General features: G+C 44.0%; 1 protein-coding gene and 1 long non-coding RNA gene across 2 annotated transcripts in view; one reads left to right on the forward strand and one right to left on the reverse strand.

The window, feature by feature from the left end:
* The window catches only part of SMPD3 (sphingomyelin phosphodiesterase 3), a 120746-nt gene extending 108068 nt beyond the window's left edge, over nucleotides 1–12678 (forward strand). Inside the window, exons 5-8 of the mRNA XM_040615114.1 lie at nucleotides 68–157; nucleotides 1007–1070; nucleotides 6349–6511; nucleotides 7994–12678. Of these exons, the coding sequence (XP_040471048.1) occupies nucleotides 68–157; nucleotides 1007–1070; nucleotides 6349–6511; nucleotides 7994–8095 (419 nt within the window). The 3' untranslated portion in view covers nucleotides 8096–12678. The remainder of the gene's footprint in view (nucleotides 1–67; nucleotides 158–1006; nucleotides 1071–6348; nucleotides 6512–7993) is intronic.
* Nucleotides 21–21706, reverse strand: LOC121097799. The gene is made up of 5 exons (XR_005831086.1): nucleotides 20616–21706; nucleotides 9940–11516; nucleotides 2066–2133; nucleotides 1300–1402; nucleotides 21–130 (listed from the first exon to the last, which is right to left on the reverse strand). It is a non-coding gene; the product is annotated as an uncharacterized LOC121097799 (long non-coding RNA).
* Nucleotides 21707–21925: the final 219 nt, after the last annotated feature.

The raw sequence follows: 21925 nt of genomic DNA on the forward strand, positions 1-21925 counted from the left end.
GCAGTTATCCACAGGTTCACAACATGTAGCTGATGCGCCTTTTCGTGGGCTCCTTCTTTCCCTGCAGAGGACAAGCTGGAGCAACAGCATTCTCTGTTTACACACTACAAAGACCCATGTCGAATTGGTCCTGGGGAGGATAAACCATGGGCAATCGGTAAGACCTTCTCGAGCTATCGGTGTGTGAACATTTACTTGTCGTGTCGCTCAGGCGACCTTTGGAAGCAGCAGGTAGCTCAGCTAACTGGCAGTAAGAATTTGGTGGACACCAAATATTTACAAGGGCTGTTTCTGCAACATACATTTTATAAAGCTTAACAGTGTCTCGCTGAGTTTTAATTAAGAACCAAACAGAGATCTCAAACTTCAGTCCACATTCTAGAACTTGCGTATCAAGCTGCCTGAATGCCTTCCTACACCTGTTCTGCTTTTTTAACAATAATCTCTAGATTACTTTGGCGGCAGGGGGGAGGCCAAATCATTGTTTCTGTACTTTCTGCAGCTTTTGATCAGAATGTTCCATGTGGTGTTCTATAAATACTGTAACTGAGGATGTAACAAAGCAATTCAACGCTATGAACTTGTAGGGTTCATCTTGTAAAAGATTTCATGCAACTCCAAGATATTCATAGTTGGTGAAACTCAGCTGAACTTGGTGAAATCTTAACTTGGGAATTAGACTTCCTCTAGTGGAGCAATTATAACTGAAATAGTAAAGGCAAGAATGCAGAACTGTTTAATAACGTGGCTTTACTCTGCTGTAGCAGAGAAACAAAAAAAATAATAATCAGGTATTGGGGCTGAGAAACCGGAAGGGCAGAGGCCACGGTTTGAAGGGTGGCAGGCAGCAGGGTGGTCAGGATAGAGGGGAAGGGAACACAAAGCGCTCTCCGAGCAGTCCCCTCTGCCCGCACGGATGCTGCTGTCACAGCTCCCCACCCCCAGAAGCTTCTGGAGAGGCAGGTCACATACGCTGGGACAGTTACATCTCCCTTTCTGTTTACAGGTACCTTGTTGGATCCCGAAGGATTATATGATGAAGAAGTGTGCACTCCAGATAACCTACAGAAGTATGCGATTCCTAAAACTCTTACATGCTTTAGAAAATTCCTTAAAAAAAGACTGTTAAAAATAACCTACGAACCACCAAACAATTTTTTTTACTCAGGGGTACTTGGGGAAGAGGAAAAAAAGGGAAGGAGAAGTGCTTGCTTTTCTCAGTCTAACAGAACTGGCTTCAATGGGTAAAAAGATGAGAGCAACTGCAGTCAGTAGTTTTGTCTTTAGAGTTGGTCCTACCTGGACAGGCCCATAGGACAGGAAACTCCAAGCGCTACTGAAAAGGGTACGTGGACAGCTTGTCTCAGTCTTTCTGCAGGCAGCCAGCTCGCTGGTCACAGCCCTGTAACGAACAGCAACAAAAGGAAGGTAGTATTCCTCAAATAAAAAAAAACCCCGAAAGTGTAAAACACCACCCCCAACTCAAAAACTAACTACCCATTTCTAGAATGCTTGCAGAATGTGATAGACCTAAAAACGCAAGCTCACAAATACAGAGAGGAATTAAATAGCACTTCAGATGTAACTAGGACTATAGCTTAATTTCTGTTAGTGATACTTGACCAGCATTACTTCTGAGGAGTGTCTGACATTGAGAGACAGGTATCTTTGGTTTCAGCTAGTGGACTTCAGAGAAATAAGAAAACAACTTAATTTGCAGAAGTCTTAAGGTAAATTTCTTGAATACCTGTACTGTTTGTTAAATAATATGCCAGTGGAGAGAAATCAATAAGCTTTGTACATTTGAGAGCAGCATTTAATTATTTAATTAACATAGTAATCCTTTTGCACCTTCTCGATCTTGAAGGCTAGTTTAATGGACTAAGTATGTTGTTAGCGTGACTAACTATAAAAGATGCTCTAGCTGTTCGTTACCAAAATATACTAAAGAGGTAAAGTTATTTGAGTTAATAAAGTTAATGAGGCTGTGCAGATGCTTCAGTTAACACACATAATGGAAATGGTACATTATAGAGGCACAGTTTATGTTGGCATTTTTACTCACTCAGTACACTGCACAGACACTTAGTTGAATATATTAGCTGAGGCTACCCCTTGAAGTCATCTTTGTATCTGTTTTGAACAAAGAAACTGAACTGTAGACATAAGGTTTGGCTTAGTTTATATTCAAAATAAGGATCTGTTACAGCAAGTCACGCTTTGCACGTTTGAGAGCCTGTAAAACTTTCAGGCATTTCTATTCACATGTTGAAAACGTGAATTTGGTACATGTGAAAGGGATTTCTGGAAAGCAAAAGTAAGGTAATTTGGCCCTACAATCAAGTTTGCAAATGCAAATCTGTATGTGGGTGTAACATTCTATTTTATGGTTCCAAGAGCAGGCTTGGAGCTCTTTAAAAAAATAAGTTAAAAAAAACCCCAAAACAAACGCAAGCCCCTGCGTTTTCAAACCACCTTTTAAGACAATCTGTCACCAAATTACTTTTGGGGTATTTTGTTTTATTCCCTGCAGAGCTACTTGTGTTCAGCAATTAAGTTCCACTGCCAAATACATGACTGATGGATAAAAAGCCATCAAATGATCAATAGAGTATCACTCCTACTACCTATGTGTACGTACAGCACCTCAGTGTGAGACAACTGGGAAACACTCTTGAGTGTTGGTAACCCAATACATGTAAGACTTCTGGCCTACCAAATGTGGCTTTCGGTTTTCTGCAATACGTTGTAATTCTCTCAAACGGATGAAAAAACACTCTATTGGACCAGAAATCCCACTAGCTTTGTACGCAGCTCTGCAGGGCAACAGGGACCTGCATCTGTACGTTACGTAGAGGTGCTTATATATTAAAGAAACCATCGCGGCCAAGAGAGCCTGGCCTCCCATCTCTCCAAGGAACTGGTAAACATCAAAATTACCAGTAAGTTCAGTAAAGTTTAAAGCCATTCATGGATTGTGGGCTTTAAAGACATTAAAATGTTCAACAGCACAGAAGCTGTGGAGCACTGTCTAGCTAACTGGTATCATACATATACACAGCAGAACAGGGTTCAGCCTAAAACTGATCTGTTCTCAAATTTTTCAATAAATCTTGAAAAAACGTTACAGACGTTTGAAACAGATATTTAAATCAGCAACGTAAGCCATCCAGAGTATTATTTCTTCATCAGCACTCTTCTCTAGTTTATAAATAAAATTAAGTAGTTCACATTACTAAACTAATTAGGCCATAAAAGCAGCAGAACAACTAGTACTTAAATATCTCTTTCATGTTAAGTACAGTGTACGTAAAACATCAGACTAGAACAACATACTCGGTACAAATAATGAGCAAGTCATAATTATAGAACAATTAATAAGCTAGATGTAACAATCTGGGCCCTGCCACAGTGCTGGAAGCCACACAAGCTTCTGTTCAGAAAGGCTTCATGAAACGCACACAAATAATCTCATCTCACAATCATCATCACCGTCACGCAAAGCACTGCAATAAGCCTGTTTTCATCCCTGAACCCTGAACAGAGCCTGGCACGGGAGAGCTCGTTACAGCACAGCTAAGAAACAAGCTGGAAATGCAACATTTTTCCAGTCTCCACTGCTGGGCAGTGGCTCACAGTTCTGGGCGCCAGGCTGCAACGGCAGGAAGAGAAGTCTTCCTTAGCTCAGGTGCTTCTCACCTAAGTGAGAGCTGGTCGCTTGAGCTTCATGGCTCCCTTACACATGCTGCCCTTCGTGTCCTTTGCTCGTGGCAGCTGTGGTCAGCACTACAAACCAGCTGCTGGCCACAGAGCCGTGTGACAGAATTGTCATACGTCTAAACTTCAGAGTTACTTGGGACTGAAAACCTTTCAAGGAAAAAAGAAAGTTCCAACTACTCTTTATCCTCCCTTTTTTGTGTCCTATGAATCAACATAATTACACTGCCAAAACTCACGTTTACTTGTGCAACTCAGTCACAATTAGTTATGTTCACTTAAATTGTTAGCATTTAACTGTTAGCATAGCATAGCCACATGTCCAGTACTTGTGCCTAGTTCTGTAGAGACAAACAACAAACCACTGCACGTAAGGTGCTACAAGTTTGAGTCAGGAGTAGATGCGCACACATTTAGAAGTTGTTTTCCTCATGTATTTAAAATCAACGTTTCTGTTCCATGAGCAGTTGTGCAAGTTAAGTGAATACCCAGCGTTCACAGACTTTTAAAAGGACATAACTGAAGCTAAAACAAATCCATCTTTTAAATTAATGCAGATCAGATTTTTTTGCAGTAGTACTGCAGTGCTAATCAGCAGTTTCTTCTACTTTGTTACTTAATTAGCTTTGCCAAATATAAATACAGTTTTTGAAGGAGGTCAGTCCCATCAAAGAGCTTGCTTTCTTGAATCTAGAAAAAAAAGCGAATCATCTGCAGTAGCTCTCTGTAGCTTGCAAACGGGGTGCAGATCGTAACCTAATTTAGCGTGAGTTATTAGATGACAGTCTAAAACTGAGTAATACATAAAAGGAAACTTACTGTCATCAACTGGTTACAGTAAACTCTGAGAACCTTCAAGACCTCACCAAGTCCAAAGAGGGTTAACAAAAGTTCTGATAAATACCCACATGACCAGAATTTTGTCACTGTCACCTTCTGAAGACACATGAAGTATATATCAACTGACCCAAACTTACAGATCGTAACACGACTGTAGCATGTGCTGTGTCCTCTCTGCCACCATTCAGATCATTCCCAAGAGACAAAATTTGACAAAGGATCCATTTGAATCTCAAACATTAAAACACATCACAAGAGTCTGGTGTTTGTCTCTTGTTTTTCCTTCGTTCTGTGTGCTCACATGCATGCATTATAAAATTCCTAAACCCAACCCCATAAAACTCATCCAGAGTCGAGTCTTAAGAACTGGGTGATCAAAAATATCTTACTTTTTTTCCAAGGTGAAATTAAAGGCTTTGTACCTGCTAGGACCCAAGTTCATGGCTCAGTGTTTCTCCTGCGACAGTTGATGTAGCAGCTTAATGGCGTAATCAACTCTTACAAGGGAAACCACAGAACCTTGAGCTCAGGTTTTGGCCGGTAAGTGAAAGTGAAGGAGAATAATTTTCAGGGAGGTGGTTTTGAAAGCACTTTGTTCATGCTTCAAGCCAGACAGCAAAACCACAACCTAAGCTGTCCCTCTCTGCGCACAGCAAACCAGCTGTGGTTGTACTAGATAGTTACCTGTCTGCGTAACGCCCTACAGGGGCAGCTCCCGCTTTTGCATGCGCAGTTGTGCCTGCTGCCTGTAGCGTTCTTTTGGTACGTCGTTTAAATAGATTACGAGAAGGTAAACAGAATTTCCTTTTAAAGCAGCACAACAGCAAAACAATACAGAACAGCACAGCAACATTGAATTATCGTAAAAATAGAGTGACAGGGACCTTTGTGGGTTATCTGGTCCAAAGTCACATTCAAAGCAGGGCTAACGAGTTCCTCAGGGCCTTAATAGTCTCCAGCATAAAACCTACTGTTAAGGTGTAAGCACCCAAACTAAACATCTTGGTGGGAGAGCTGCAGCTTACTGTTTGCCTGAACACAAGACTGGTACCTAGAAAACTGGTTCTTCATTCTGACTGCTTCTGTATATGGTCTGGGGCTGCATATTCTCTTTGCAAAATGGAGGCAGCACTACCACACCCACCCAGTAAGTGCAGCTCTGTAGAGGCGTTTAGTGGGTGTCACACACAGGAATCAAACAAATTGCGCTGTCATTATTAGCGAAGCAAGAGCTCAGGGTCCAAACCACAGTAATCTGATGCTGAGGCTTGCACAAAACCAACTACCACACGCCCAAATGTCTGCTCCTGAAAACCATTCCTCATCCGTACCCTGTCTGTGAACCTGGTTGTCTGCATTTCCGAAGGAGCTGCTCTGATCAGAACGGAGAGGTTTGTATCGGAGCGCTCAGGGTTGTTCTGCAGTAACCCATCAAACAGTTTGCTAGATGCAGCAACAGCGGAAACCAGCGCAGGGGCTATGGGCTGCAATATACTGCAGCTAGCGGGCAGGCAAGGGCCTCACCTCAGGTGTCCTCCAGGCTACAAGGGTAGGTCCACCAGTACAGCACCAGCGATGCCAGACCCGCCATGAGGCTTTAAGAGCACTGTCAGCAGTTAGTACAGCCTCGTACTGCAAAACACGTCTGGAAGAAGATGTGCTTTATGAGCTTCACAGTCCTTCTGGACAGGCATTACCTTTACCAGAGATTTTGAGACAAGCTAGCATAATGCACAAAGGGATGGAAGGAGCAAACATTTAAAGCACTTGTTTTGTTTTTTGATGAAACAGAGTACTGGAAAGTGAAGAAGGAAGGAAAGGATACTTAGTCTATCCCATCAGCAAGAACCACAGCTCCAGTCAAAAGGGGAGGAAGGCATCACTGAAAGGAAACGGGAGGAGGATCGACTATATGCTCTATACAGAAGAAGGTCTCTACCTGGAGTGGAAAGTGGTGAGTTTCAGAGTTGGCAAAAAAAGAGCCGTAACTCACACAACAAACTTGTCTGGATGGCACTGCAGCCTGCCCTGCCTGGGATCAAATTCATACTCCAAGGAGAGCTTGCTGCTTTGCTATTTTCTGCTGCATGTAAGTATTGAGTTTGTAAACCTAGTGCATAAACAAAATTAAGATGAGTACAGGGATTCTGGTAGCAACACTGGTAGATGCAGCGCTCTTCAAAACCAAAGAAAAATCCCTGTTTTCATTCCTTAAACTTTTGCCAGACCAAGTGTTTTGGCTAATGTTTTCCATGCCAGCAGTCTGAATATTTTTTTATCTTTTCAAGTGTCTGGATGCTCTTACTGTGCCTATGAAAACCAAGCTCAGTTACAAGCCTGCGATACACAGGCAGATTTTTACATGGGCCAACCAGAATGAGAACTTGTAGCGCACTGTCTGCTCCCTGGTGTAGGGCCATGCCTCACACAGAATTCCATAAGGAAAATGAGAAACTAGTTCACACTTACCGTACCCTGTCGCAGCTGCGGCAACAGAGCAGTTCAGCATAGCTCAGGGCATGATACCGCAGTCTGCACTGTCTGCACTGTCTGCATGCACTCTGTGGACGCAGCAGCTTAGCAGATAAATTCTTCCGAGGCTTCCCATCTCAGATGCACAATTGCTCAGGGTGCATCTACATGGTAAACCCATCTTAGGTTTGCACAAACAGCAGCAAAACCAATACTTGAATGGTTCTGACCCAGATTAGGTCGTTGACAAGGCTCATGCTGGCAGCATAAAGAGAACTAAAATATCTGTGCTTCATGGAAGCACTTCCCAAAGGACCGGCAAAGTAAGCACCTGCTGTAGGAGGGAACAACTACATTGCAGAGGTGAGCGTCAGTCAGGGTTCCTCCATCCAGCTTTCCGAGGCTGGGAAGCACGCGGTATTTTCCTATAGAACTTTAACTTGGCCTACAAAGTGTTGCCAGAATTCAAGCTGGCACTCAGAGACACCAGGAGCAGGGTCCCAATCACCTGGAGTTCCCACCAATTTGAACACCTCAATCCAGTGAGGACAGGCTTCCCTTTTAGCTGCGTGCTGAATGGCACGGTGTGGCCAGCGCCTCCTCCCAGGGGAGTGCCTCCTCCCTCACACACAGGTACCTACTGCAGCACTACAGATCGGTCTGCCTGGAACGACACAGCTGTTAGCGTACGTGGGAAGCAAAGGTGCCACAAATTTCATCCAGGGTAGCTCAACCGTGTGTCACAGGGACGGTTCAGCCCATCCGCCGCAACACACTGACATGCTCCGTGGGGCAGACAGCTCACCGTCAGCCCAGCCAAGCTGGACCGGGCCCGTACATCTACTAATACAGTTGAAACAGTTCAAAGTAAACCAAAAAGAGGTATAAAAGCTGAGTCCTGGTGTGCGGTATCACAGACCAGTCTTCCAGTTCCCTCCTCCTTACTTTTGTTTTCCTTCTGCAGGAAGTGGAAGAGTTCAGCTTTATTACCCAGTTAGCAGGCTTGACAGACCACCTACCAGTAGCAATGCGCCTCATGGTGTCTACAGGAGAAGACGACCCTTAAAACGGACCAGCTTTGAGAGCTTAGAAGAGGGAAACGTTTAACGATATTAAGAAAATATCAGAGGATAAGAACGAACTATTCTGGTGCCACGTTAGGAAAGATGACCAGACCTGACCCGGGCTACTCCCAGAACGTACCAACAGTGGCGGATATAAAAAGGGGAGAAACGAAGGGGTTGTGGCCCAAAGCCACTGTCACAAGTTGCTCAGGCAACAGGGCAGGCCTGTACTCCAATGCTTTCACTGTGGACCGAACGGAACCAAGATGGAAATCCTAATTCCTTCTGAACCAGTGCCATTCTTACTAAAACATGTTTTTATACTAATATATAGCACAATTTAGTTTGTAATTAGTCTGTGAGTTAGTGCTGCTCAATGGTTTTTTGCATAATTTCTTTGTATAACTAAGAAGCTAAAGCTTTTTTTCTTTTTTTAGCCTGTTAAAAGTTGTAGTAGCGTGCTTGCATCAGTAGCATGCGCCCGCACTGCATGCCACTCTGAGATAAAATAGTAAGATACCATGGGGAATATCAGAATGGAAGTGAGTTCAAAAATCAGATACCAGCCAAAGCAAGGCATTCTGGGACTGGCAAACCCTTCTGTCATTACAGATAGATCTTAAAACAAACACACACACACTCTATTCAATTTGCAGACCAGTATCTTCCTGTCCAATTTAAGGATACTTAAAAGATTTGGAATTAAGACTTTACGAATGCAGTTCTACCCTTATTCCAGCTGTGTTCCCACTGAAACTATGAAGTGTTTTGTCTGAATAATGACTCCAGAATCAGGCCTTTAGCTTTCTAAGCGCAACTTGTTCCCTTAAGAAATATAGTTCCCCTGTAATGTCTTTTCTTTCTTTCCCATATGTGGGGCAGTTCTGAATTATGGTATGGGATGATATGTATGTTACAGTAGAGTGAATAGATTCCTGTAGTACCATTGGTAACACCAGAGCCAACATTCTGCCTTAGCTAGAAAGAGTAAGTGGGAAATAGCTTGTAAAATGCATGCTAGATATTAGAGTTAAAATAAACATAAGTGACATTTGGGGGCAAAAAAAGTGTAGAACAGTGTATGATGGATAAGGCAGGATAACCTAACAATTTCCTAAAGGAATCGGTACACTTAAAGGGGAAGTGTAGCATGGCTAGTTAAGAGTAGAGACTAGAACTGTGACTCTCAGCCTTCGGTGGCTACTTCCTTGGAGCAGAGGGTTTGTTTAATGTCTGTGAGACACAATTCTCTGTTTGTTACGCACTCACAGACTTTAACAGGGGTCCTGCCATCTAATTCATAATGTTCTTTCCACTGCAGCTCTTCAAACATGGGGCTCCCTTCTCCCATCTTACTCCTGTGACCTGACCTACCAGCCTCTGTAACCTTAACAAAACTGAGGAAATGCTGAGACTCGGGTCCATAGCAAGACCTGGCCTTTTTTTAGGGATTTAAAATCAGACCAGTTTGTGTTGCAGATGTAACAATGTAACCCCTTGCATTTTAACCGATACTTCGTTTCTTCTGCCTACTTCCTGTTCCATTTTAGGGTTATTACCTCTTACATGACAAATTCCCTGTATTAAAAAAGAGAAGAGTTAATCTAATACTAAATACTTACTCCATTAAGTCAACTGTTTTAGTTACGCTGGCCACAAACTCCTTGAGATGCTCTTGTTGTGGTTTAGTTTACACCTGCTAGGAATCAGCCTGTGCTAAATCAGAATAGATTTAAATCAGGAATCCCAGTCTGCACAGCCTCTGGTACAGGCTTAAGTAGCTACGGTAAACAACGGAACTTTTACTTACATCAGCCTGATTTTTCCAAGTAGTGAAAACTCTTACCAGTATTGAAAGTACCAGGCCAACAGCACTGGCTAATTCCCAGTAGGTAGTAGACCACTGCTCACGCTCTCCCACTGCACCCGGTCTTGACATGTTTTACGCCTCCTCTTCCAGTCCTAGCGTCCCTTCAGCAGAGACTGCCTCTTCCAAGTGTACTGTGCCAAACCACGGGGTAGTCTGCAAGTGTAACCCACGGGGACTCAAAAATGGAACCAGACTCAATTCCCCTTTTTGATAAAATTCGGAATTCAAGTTTACAGCATCAGAGACTTCAGTGTACTATCCCAGTGCACCACCAGTTTCCCACTTTGTACGTTTCTCTTTATACAGAGGGTGCACATATGTGCAGTGTGTTTTTCTGGTTTCTTATCTCTCGCCCAGTTCAGAAAAACTTGTACCTGAAACAGTGCTTTTAATCCTATTTTCTACCTTGCTTGTATTTTATTAACCTTTTTAAAAAAAACAAACAGTATCAGTAGCAATTTGTGTGCTGCCCAGCAGCTATTTCTCACTAGTAAGATTAAATATAAGGTACAGTATTTTTAATAGCTTTCCTAACAATGTAATTTACAATTTGATATCAACTTCACCAAGTATCAGTTGCAGGAGCTGAATTTGACACTGTGTGGGATCTAATCGTAAACCTACTGCCAAACAATGTTACATTATTTACAGTAAAACTAATAAGGTCTGAATTACTTTTAAATCAGTTCTGTGGCTTTGTGCTGACTAAAAACCAGGCACTTTTGTCAACTTTTTGAGAAACATTTTTTCAAATCTGAAGTAGACCGTTTTAGATTGTGATGTTCTTAAGATTCTCAGTGATCAAGAAACAGTCGTAAAGTGTTCTCTCTAAACAATACACATACATTTAATCAGTTGAGGTAGTTCTTACTAATCTACTGTCTTAAGGATCTAACTTTGCAAGAGAGTGATGCTGGGAGGTACAGCATTGCAGCACCATTGTACAGATGTTCCTTGCTTTTTTGCATTGATCCTGTGCCTTCCGATGCCTTGGTATGCTTGCAGGAGTCAGAGAGCGGCTGTACCGGTGAACTGTAACCAACAGGCTTCCCTTCCCAGGGGAGTAACCTCCTGGAGAAAAACAAGGTTTGTCTACACTACCACCACAGCTCCACAGACTGTCTCACAGCGAATCATTCAAGCAACGCCTGTACCGCAGGATATCAATCATTGCAAGCCTTAGACAGATACTACGTAATAGAGTCTTTGCATTTAAATAAAAGGGGGGTGGGGTGGGGGAGTGACAACATGCCCAGGCAACCGAAGCCTGGATAGCCTTTTCAGATGTCAATCCCACTTCACTTAAGGACAGCATGACCCTGTTTATTAGTAGGATGTTATTTATAAGAAATATGAGTTAAGCTTACTCTACTATGCTTACCCCACTCTGTACAGCAATTTCAGGTATCTTCAAGAAGTGGGTGGTAATGCTATTCTTGGTTTAATAGCTGCTGCTCAACAGGGATACTGTAGATGAAGCGTCATCTGTTTTTATAAAAGCTCGGTAACATCTTCTGTTTCTCATGTTCAATTTGCATTTTACAACAGCACTTCTAGAACAAGTGAACAAAAGACACAAATGAGGACAGCCAAAAACTAAGAACTTCCAGAAGTTTCAAGGACATCAGGTCCTTACCAAGCTGGTACCTTTAGATCACTTCAAAAACAGGACCTACAGAACACAGCCCCTCGGGCATGTTCACATCCAGTTAGTCCGTGCACTGTTTGAAGGACACATGATCCACCTGCTTTGCACCACAGCTCAGTCCCTGAATACCAGGGCAGTAATGCCTAGTGTGCAGCTCAGTGCTATTTGAAAAAGCGTTTACTAGAACTAGTTCACGTGGTGGCCAACTAGTTTCATTCCATCACAAACTGGATGCTTAACTGACGCTGTCTAAAGCATGCAAACGTAACCTGATGGGCTCCAAGGAGAAGCCTGCGGCCTGCTGTCCAGGGAACGAGTTCACCTCTCTCCTGCTAGTGCTACAAGGTTTTGCCCCTGAAGCACTCTCAGCTGGCCTGGCTACACCCTCAGTCCTACTGACTGGGTAAGACAGTAAGATGTAAGGAACTTGCAATTCCAATAAAGAATTATTTCCTTTTTAAATGGCCTTTGTTTGGTGGTCCAGATTAAGCCGATCTGACTGTCCCTGGTTTGGTCCCTGAGCTGCCCTGGGATCACACAGCAGCACAGCAGTGTCAGCACATATCATCAGCTCAGAAATGAAGCGTTTTTACCTCCTCCTGGCACTACAGGATGAGAACAGAAATACAATTCAAGCACTTTGAAAAACTCCCAATTTTATCATCCATTCCAGTAAGGGTCAAATTGTTACTGAAGGTCTCATTTTTCCATGCCATCTTGTTTTAAATATAATCTTGATGCTTTTAAAGACTTGTATTATTGCTGAGGTTTAGAAATCCTATAATAAGAATAACCTTTTTTATTTCAATGATTTTTTCGGTATTGTATCCTTATGGAACCTAATGTTTTTATATGGTAAGCACACACCTTCTGACATTTTGTTATAAATGTATTAAAAAAAAGAAAAAATTAAATATTTTCATTGGTTTCTTTACCTGCAAGAAAACCACAATCTCAGACCTGATAGAAACAAGGTATTTTGAACAACAGGGAGGGGGTTTTGTCTTTTATTGGTGCTGAAAGGAATAACTGGTTGATGCAAACAAGATAATAAAATTTTAAGGCTCGAATGATTCTGTCCAGTCCACTTTTTCTGGTTTTGTGATGTGGAGTCTGACGTCACTAACAAGAAATCTGACTCTTAAAATGCAGTCTAGTGGGTGGGTCAAGTACAGTCTCACTGCGCTATGCCTATTCTGGTCAATTTGCAGGAAATAAAGGGTGCTTTAGGAAAGGAAAGAAACCAGTGCTTTTCGTCCGCCCACCCTCCACTGTGGCCTCTGCAGCGGACATCCCCCTGCACTGATGCACCCCGCTCGGTTTGCAAGGCCTGCAGCCCTCACCCAAGCCCTGGCGGTGCCCACCGCATGCCTGAACCCCGCAACTCATGCCGGTCCACACTCTGGGTATGAGGAGATCCGCCCTGCACTGCATCCTGCTAGCATTTGACCCAAGGCCACAAGAACAGTTTCTTACTATGCAGCTGTGCTCTTACCATCTCAACGGTTATCCAGTCTCTGAACGAACAGCAGGTTTTTATCTTTATACTGCCCAATCAAAGATAATTAAAAAAGAAAAAAACCCTCACTCCCTTCCCATACATCTGTCCTTAAGAAATCCAGTGATTTAACAAAACCATGTCAAGGGAAAAGAATCCATTGTACTGATTCAGTCTTTCTGAACAGTCCTCAGAGCCCTTTACAGCAGCCTCCACCTGGAAGAATTTGTTTCCCACAAGCAGAGAGGAGGAAATTGGTGGAATGCAAGTGATTAGGGAAGAGCACAGCATACAAGCTTCTTGTCATTAGCTCAGGAAGGAACCGCTCCATCTTGTGAGACAGGATGTTAGAGGTGGAGCTCTGTAGCTTCCTCCATTGCTGTACAGGTGGGGTTTGTCTGCGTGCTGACACTACCATTGCGTTGCACATTGGCAGACCTCATTGTCCAGCGGTGGGAGGCCAGCATGTGCCTCTCCTGCAGTACCTCATCTGTTCTTCTGTTGTTGCCTTTTACATTATTATTTGAGTGGCTCACCAGCGGGTTCCGCTCCATGAAGCGTCACAGGACCACAAGATGTAAAACAATCATTTCTCGGACAGTTTGCATCTTCCAGGCATTTAACCAAGAGGAGAAAGTACAGAACATTGTAACTCCTTCCTGCTCCCTCTGCCCCAGGAGCTGTAGTGTTGTTTATTATGAACTGATGCCCACAGCTGCCTGCCGGTCAGCACTGTAACTGTGATGCCATCTGCCTCGTTGGCTGTTTTACAGACTCGCTTGGCAAAGCACCTATTAAAACACAGACCTCCCTATCCAACTGAAGTTCCTGTTCAGAATGCTGCTGAAACTGCTCATCTTCTAGCCCTCTTCTTTTAATAGGCCTATTTAATACTTTGATGTACCAGTTCTCCTTGCTGCTGCATTTTCAAGTTGCTTGTCTGCGTATTCCTGGCCTTTCAAAAGACGTGCTCTTACTCTCTACTGTTGTTTTTGACTACTCCAGATTTCCCATCTACTGCTCCTGAAGCTGTACGCCCATTTGCTTCCATACTTTCCCTGACATTTAGGGTAGGCTCCAAGCAGCCATTTGTGAATTGGTGAGCAGGACTTGCTAGGAAGACTGGCAGGAAAACAAGAATCCCCTTTCTCATCTTTTACATAATGGCAGATTTAACAACTGCTCCTTTAAAACCATTAAATGTGGACAGGAAGAAACAGGCATTAATGACAGGTAAGATTAGAAGAAAAAAGGAGAAGAAAAAGGTATCTGAGGATAGTTACACATTGTACACAGACCTAAAGAAGATTAATCTCTGTCAACATTTGATCTGGGCCGTATAATTCATTCCCTTTTCCTCCTCCCAGATGTGCCCAAACCCCTTTAAAGGTCTGACGAACATTTTGTACTGCAAATCATATGGGCTGCTGAGGCTGTGCTCAGCCCTACGCCTGCCACGGTGCCCACGCTGGAACCACCTGCCTCTCAACCCATGAGCCCGACCTGTCTGCCTGCACCATGTTCTGTCCCCTCACCCTCCTCCCGCCTGACACACAGGCTCTTTGGGGCACATGACCGTGTCACTGCCCTGTCTTTTATACAGCACCCAGCACTACACAGCCAAGGAAAATGGTCCCTAGGCACCAAGAAACATCTAAACACTAAACTAAACAAAAGAGGAGACTAACTGTAGTAGAAAAATGCTACAGCCTTCCTGTGTGCTTTAAAGGATAAGATAACTGAATATAATCACATAAAATAAAAGGACATGTTCCTATTAACATACTAGCTTTCAGATGGCTTTCCTGTCTGTAAACTGCATCATTTCTAGAAAAGAGCACCTGCTTACTCTGTTCCTCTGGAAAGTCCATAAGCTGATGCTTCACCTTCCCTCACTCCCCACATGAGCATCTCATACTCGCCAACACACATGTGAAGTTTCCATCACTGCCAAGCCCCCCTCTTTACCTTTTTTAAGTAAACCTTTGACTTCTCCAAAGCCAAACCCAGCAGAACAACTCCAAACCGCTTCAAGTGCCACAGCACAGCTGGTAAGCCAGCTGCATCACAAGATCCTTTATCTGTATAAACACTGCAACAAAAGCCTCAAGCTTCACAGTAGTTTCCCTGTTACACTACATCTGTTACAACAGTGTTTTTGCAAAGCTCTGCTAAAGCTCTTCAAGTCATGGCAGCATGTCTAAAGCAACCAGAAGCCTTAAAGTCCCATTCCTATTCACAAACGTTTTGACTTTTCCAAATCCCAGCAAGATGCATCAGTCTGATGAGCTCAATAGCGACCTTAATGTGATCCTGAATGCCGCACTGTCATTAGTATACTGAATATTGATATCTCTGACCGCTTTCCACCCACTAAAATGGAATCTGCCTCACAGATACACACATTAAACACTGTATTAGCTGGTAACTGGTATAAATCCTTCTGCTCTAACAACATAAAATGGAAGATGATGGCTAAGACATTGCAGTGCTGCACCAGAGAAACAGAGCTGCCTGTAGGAAGGATAACAACATGTTTGTGAAGGGGGGGGACACAGACACCTCCTCGCCCCAATCACATTCAACCTGTGAGCTGTGATTCCACAAATGCCTAACAGAATGACTCTTACAGAGTTCAGGATGCAACTACAGTAAAAACTGCTCTGTTCCACAACAATACTTCTGTAATGTTAAGATTTTAGATGATGTAGTAAAAACAACTGCAGGGTTTCCAACACTACCACAGCATTGCATGCTACAGCGCCTGCATGGGCACCTGCCGAGCACTGTGGCATTTGAAAAGCAGTGATGTGAGAGTTCAGAACCTGAAATCACCCAAGGGCAGTATATTTTGAACAGATCCCACTACAATGAACAGAAAGAGACACACACAATGAGGGGAAGATGACATGTAATTTGGCACCGTTGTTCTCATTAAAGAGGTTCATGAACTTCTAAATCAGCAGACGACTTTGAACACCTCAGCCCTACTACAATTTGGGTAAAAACCTCACTACCTTTTCAGATCTAACTAGGTATAATTGTTACCTCCTTTGTGTTTTGCTGCAACAGATTCTTGAATACCTCTCAAATGCCACTCCAGAATTTTGAATATCCAGCAAAATCCAGCTGGACCTTTCTCTACAATTAAAAACTTCTGCTGAAGTCACTGGCCACACCGTCACCAGCTTCAGCAAAGCCAACAGAGGGTGCTTTACATTGCTTAGAGTAAGGACCTTCAGGATATCAAGGAACAAAAGGCAGCTGCAAGGTCTGCAAGGCACCAACTGAAAAAAAATCCTAAACCTAGCATGGTGCCAAGCACTACACTAAATATATTTCTAATGAAAGGTGTATCACATAAGATAAACTAATTCTCAGTATGCAGCCTGGTCCATTATCTCAGCCAAAAAATAAGACGGTTATGAAACAGGTATTTAAACTCTATTTTCTGTTACTCCTTGGTTACATATAATTTCTCTTTTCCACATTTGCCGAGAAAGTTATTTATAACCACAGCAAACGCAGACTTTTAACAAAACGTGTCTTGTACCCCACAACAAGCACAAAAGAAGGAGTTCATGCTGCAGCTACTTCATTAATCAGACTGGTGTTCTTGGAACTTTGCAGCTTTATTGAACTAACAGTGCTTACCGCAGTGAGACCCCTCTTGCCCACAGCTGACCTTGAGTGTCCTTCCACCTCACTGCAAAAACCTCGGCCTCACCGTTCTGCAGCTGTGTGTTCCAATGTTAGAGCAAATTAGAAGCTGTAAATGTAGCACTTATTATACAGTGACAGAAAGAAACGCTGAGTCTGGTTAAGTGCTGGGCAGTGGCTCCACACCCAGTGTAAGGTCCTTGTCCAGGCCTGGGTTCCCAGGGACTGACAATTAGAAGGTGGTTTCTGACCACGAGACCAGTTAAGTTCAAAACCAGCTTCCAAATGACCACAATGGAATGCAAAACAAACAAAAATTCCTCTCTGAAACCCCAGTGCTTTTAAAATAAGAGTTTGATGTATTTTTAAAGAGAGATTTTATGCACAAGCCCTACTACAGAAAGGGACTATGCAGGGCAACCCAGAAGGTCCCACTCAGTCCTGTGTTTGATTTGAGGACAGGGGAAAAGTACAGAATTTTTTTCTGCTTCTGGGTTATGATTATTTACAAGCCCAAGCATAATTATCTGTCTGGACCTTCAGTTTATTCTTTTTTTAAAAAAAAAAATGATACTTTTATACACATCTTAAATATGGTCAGAACTGGTGTCTACTAGCAGAAACTCTTCAAGTATGAATAGCTCCCTGTCAAGGCTCTAGGTCAGAAGACTGTAAATAAAGTGGGGGGGGGGGGGGGGGGCCGGGGGGAATGGAAAAAGAAAACGGAATGGAAGGAGGAGACACTCAAACTGCAGACACACTACAAAGATATGAGAGCATCTAAAAAGGAAAGAAAACAACAATGCAGCAACAAAAAAAGTGAAGAACATTAAGAAAGATTAAATGGCCCTTAAGTTATTTGGGAAACATTCCACAGTATTTACATTGCTGACTAGTTTTGTTGGTGAAAAGCATGACTACACCTGGCTTTTGGTTTTAGAGATGCTTTTTTATTAAATCTTGTTTTAAACATAATTATTTGATTAGCTGTTGCCCAGCCAACCCAGGGAATGCAAATATAGACTGTCTCAAAAAGAAAGTCAAAGCTCTCAGCTTTTAAGGGGAGGTAAACAATGGAGCAGTGTATCTAGTTCCCAGCTAGGAAGCAGAGACACAAGTGGAATATTCTCCCCATAAGCAAAGGGATACAGGCAGCAGCATCCAAGAAAGCAGCAGGAAGCTGGCAGTGGATATAAGGCAGTGCAACGATTTGAACAGATGATCTCCTGTGAGAAAATACCTTTATTTATTCAGGCAGACTACACAGCCTAGCTGACTGGCACACTGACAAATACAAAAATGGCAGCATCCTGAACAGGAACACGTTCTGTCATCATGGCAGGCTTCAAAGAAAGAGAATGGGCTAAAGAGCACCCAAAAAGACTACACCACATCCTTACCGCACTATGGAACACGGCACATGCTGCCAACCACATCTGTATGTCAACGTATCTACAACAGATAATAAGAGAAGTTCAACTCTCCATAATGCAGCCCTGACACTAACCTGGTTTAGGAAGAACTGCTTAGAAGATCCAAGGTGCTGGTGCCCCTTTTGGAGGGGAAATGGTACTTACACCTCTGCCAGGCTGTTTCATTCATATAGTCTATAAACATCAAATAAAACCCATAGCCTGGCAGTGCAGGCATTGCATACAAATCCAGTAAGAGACTGGCCTTGAAGAGCTTCCTGTCCATGGCAAGCACAAAACAAAACACTCAAATATCAGATGTTTTGTGAGTTTATACCCATGAAACCTGTGGAGCAAGCCTATTTTGTATTGGAACACAATCACATGATCTTTCCTAGATCGCTGTCTGCCTTCTTCCCTTTTTGGAGCTTTTTTAATGTATATTGCACAGTACACACCAAGATAATGCAAGAAAAGGTGAAAAAGTAACATTTAATGTAGAAGTTGACCTTATGGTTCATTTATTCTGCTGTGCAACACAGAAGGAAGTGCTAGTTTTTGTTGAGCACTAGCCAGTATTATGCGAAAAGTGAAGGGCAGGGGGAGAAATCGAAAAAAAAGATATTATTTATTTATTTAATGCATAAAGGAGAAAAGATACAACTTCCCTAATGGTTTCATACAAGACAGAAACACATACTAAGCCATCATAATGCAATATGCCAGTAGTTTTCAACATGAGACCACAATGTATTAACATATACTTCCACCAAGACCTTCATCCTCTGGCATGCTACGCCTAGAGACACAGGATTAGTGCTCTCTAATGATACACACGCTGCACAAGGTAACTGCGATACAATCTTACCGCACTTTCCCCCATGCCTCATCAGTGCCTTCAGACAAGTGCAAATCCCTGCCTAATTGTAAGACTTCCTGGCTTGCTTTTCTGTTAGCCTCTGCAAACTCTGCTTTGCTCTCAGGACTGACTGCCTGGTCAACAGGGCAGGGCGTAAGGGAGGCTGGAAGAATGAAAGAGATGGCCGCTGATTTTTAAACAAGGCTGAGGCTTAGTGAGGAGCAATGCCAACAGGGTCACTTAAGGGACTATCACTTAAACTCTCTTAACAGAATGAAACTCTTAGATCTGGAGTCCAAAGATCATTTTAATTACTCTACGAAGATGCTACCAGAGACACATAGTAACAGAGGCAGCTGTAGATGTAGGCAGCTGCAGCTGATCCCTGTCACTTAACAGAGGTTTGACAAAGCTGCTATGATCATTTGTTTTTAAAACAGGGGAAAAAATGCTTTAAAACAAGCTAGGGACAATTAGACTTTAACATAAAGAACCCTTCCCCTGAGTTTTCAGCCTTGCGTCTATAGTTTACAACAAACTTAACACTAAATTTAACCCAAAACTGGGCTCTGCAACTATTTTTTTTTTTTATCCCCCACCTCCCCTTCTTCCCACTAGGGCAAAGAAAGCTATGATATAAACGGTAGCCGTAACAGAAAAGTATCTTAAAAGGGGACAGAGCCCACAAAAAATTCTTACACACTGTCAGCCTTTTTGTTGGTCAGCGTTGTTTGGAAAACAGCTGTTTAGACCTATTTTATTATTTGTAAAGACAGTTCCAGAAGAAAAAAATAAAGTTTGCAGCAAATTAGACCTAAAAGCAACTAAGCTCAGAAACAAACAAACAAATTAAGTCTTATGTTTTATACCTCTAAAGAAAAAGGCTAAGTGTGTTCAAAACGTTTTTTCCTCTTCACAAGCTTAAGTTTTCCACTAAAAGGCCATAGGACAGAGGCTCCACTCACAGGAAACAGGCTGTGAGAAGTATTATGGAGAGCTCTTAAACATCAGATGAGGAGATAAGAGACCCTAAACATTACCACCAGGGTCATGTACGAACAGTACTAAAGCCACTGCCTTGGTCCTCACTGCCCGGTACAACGTCCCAGCATGCCAGGATGTACACGTGGCAAAATACCAAGCAAAATTATATGGTATGAATATTCTTTTCATACCAGCTCCCTACCCATACACACACTTGGTTTCCTCAGTCGAAAGTCACACAGACACACTCAACACACGAACTTTTGTTTCTCAAGTCCCACTGCTAGTTACGTAACAAAGCAGGCCTCTCAGCTTTAAGTTGTTTGGGGTTGGGTTTTTTTCTTTTTGGCTCCCTCGTGCAAACCCGTGGACTTTGGAAGTAGGTGCTGACACAACTTATTTAATGTTGGAAACGACCGGGCTCGCTGGGAGGCGCAGACCCGCCAGGGCTGACGCCCGGCCACCCCCAGCCCGGGTGCGGGCCCGCCCGGCCCTGCCCGCAAACCGCTCGACGCCCGGGGCCGCCCGCCGCGGCTCGGCCAGCCCAGCCCCGCCGTCCCCGCAGCGCAACGCCTCCCCGGCCCGGCTTACGGCGGCCTTCCCGCGGCGCAGACGCCCGCCGCTGCCCACACCGGCTGCTCCCTCGGCGCGGCGGCGGGCGGCGGCGTGGGGGGGTACGGGGAAGAACATGTCTGCCCCCCCCCGAGGCGGCGGGAGGCCAAAATGGCGGCCAGCGCCTGAGGAGGGGGCTCGGCCAATCAGGAGCGGGGCGCGCGCCCCGGGCGGGCATGGGCAGGCGCGCTCCCGGGAGAGAAGGGGGCGCCGGGGGCGCGCCCGGTCCGGTCCCCGAGAGTCCTTCGGCATCCCCGGCCAAACGGCCGCCCGGGGAGGCGACGGGCGAGTCGGCTTATTACTAATTAACCTGGCTGCGCTCAGCGCCCTTCCCGCCGTCAGCGCTCCGCTACCAGCGGCTCTGCGGCTGCCTGTCGGAGCGCGCCCGCAGGCCGCCGGGCCACCGCCTCAGCGCGCCCAGAACCACCGCACCGGAGAAGAAACACGGCACTTCCGAGCGCTGCGTGAAGGCTGCTGGCCCGTCCCTCCCACCCTGTTCGCCGCTGCAGCTTGATTTATTTGCCGAGTCTCCGCGTTGTGAATCATGGGTTTCTCCAATACTCTCTCAGTCACTTTATGGGAGTAGAGATCCAGCAGGATCCGCTCCGCAAACAGCAGCACCCACTCCTTCCAAAGCGCGAGTGCGATGCTTCACCTAGAGGCAAGAAAGAAAGCAAGGCAAGAAAGACCAGAGGCCGCAGAAAAAAATCAGGAGCGAAAGACAAAAACCCGAGCAAACAGTTACACAGCTGCGCTCCAGCAAACCCCCGCAGAACAGGAGGTTACGCGGCCGCTCTCGTGCCTGACTTCAGAGCTAAGACACCCTGGGACTGTGCCCACGCCACTGCGAAGAGCACCATCACAGCTGCAACTGCAGGGCCTTCCCTTTGCATGCAGGAAGATAATCAGCTCTTATTCTTTCATTAGTGCCCTTGTCCACAAAAAAGGCATCTTCAGGGCTCTCAAATCCTAGACTGAATCCTGCTGGGGGGGAAAAAAAAAGTGTAAAAAAAGTGGGTCATCTTCATGACAGCCTTTCAAGACAAAACCAAAGCCCTATATAGCCTTGTAAATACATCTATATTATCGATTAAAAATATAATTTGTATGTAATATATATTTATATATTTTTTTTCAAAAATGTTAAAAAGCCCATGGTTTAAATTACAGAGGTATCCAAGGATCTGCTGCCTCTCAGCCTTTATCTGCTCTATCTCGGTCAAACCTCGTAAGGCTCCATTTGAAATCACGCTGTGCTAAGAAAACAAATGATTAAGGCAGAGCAAGGG

The sequence above is a fragment of the Falco naumanni genome, chromosome 15, assembly GCF_017639655.2.
Source record: "Falco naumanni isolate bFalNau1 chromosome 15, bFalNau1.pat, whole genome shotgun sequence".
NCBI lineage: Eukaryota > Metazoa > Chordata > Aves > Falconiformes > Falconidae > Falco > Falco naumanni.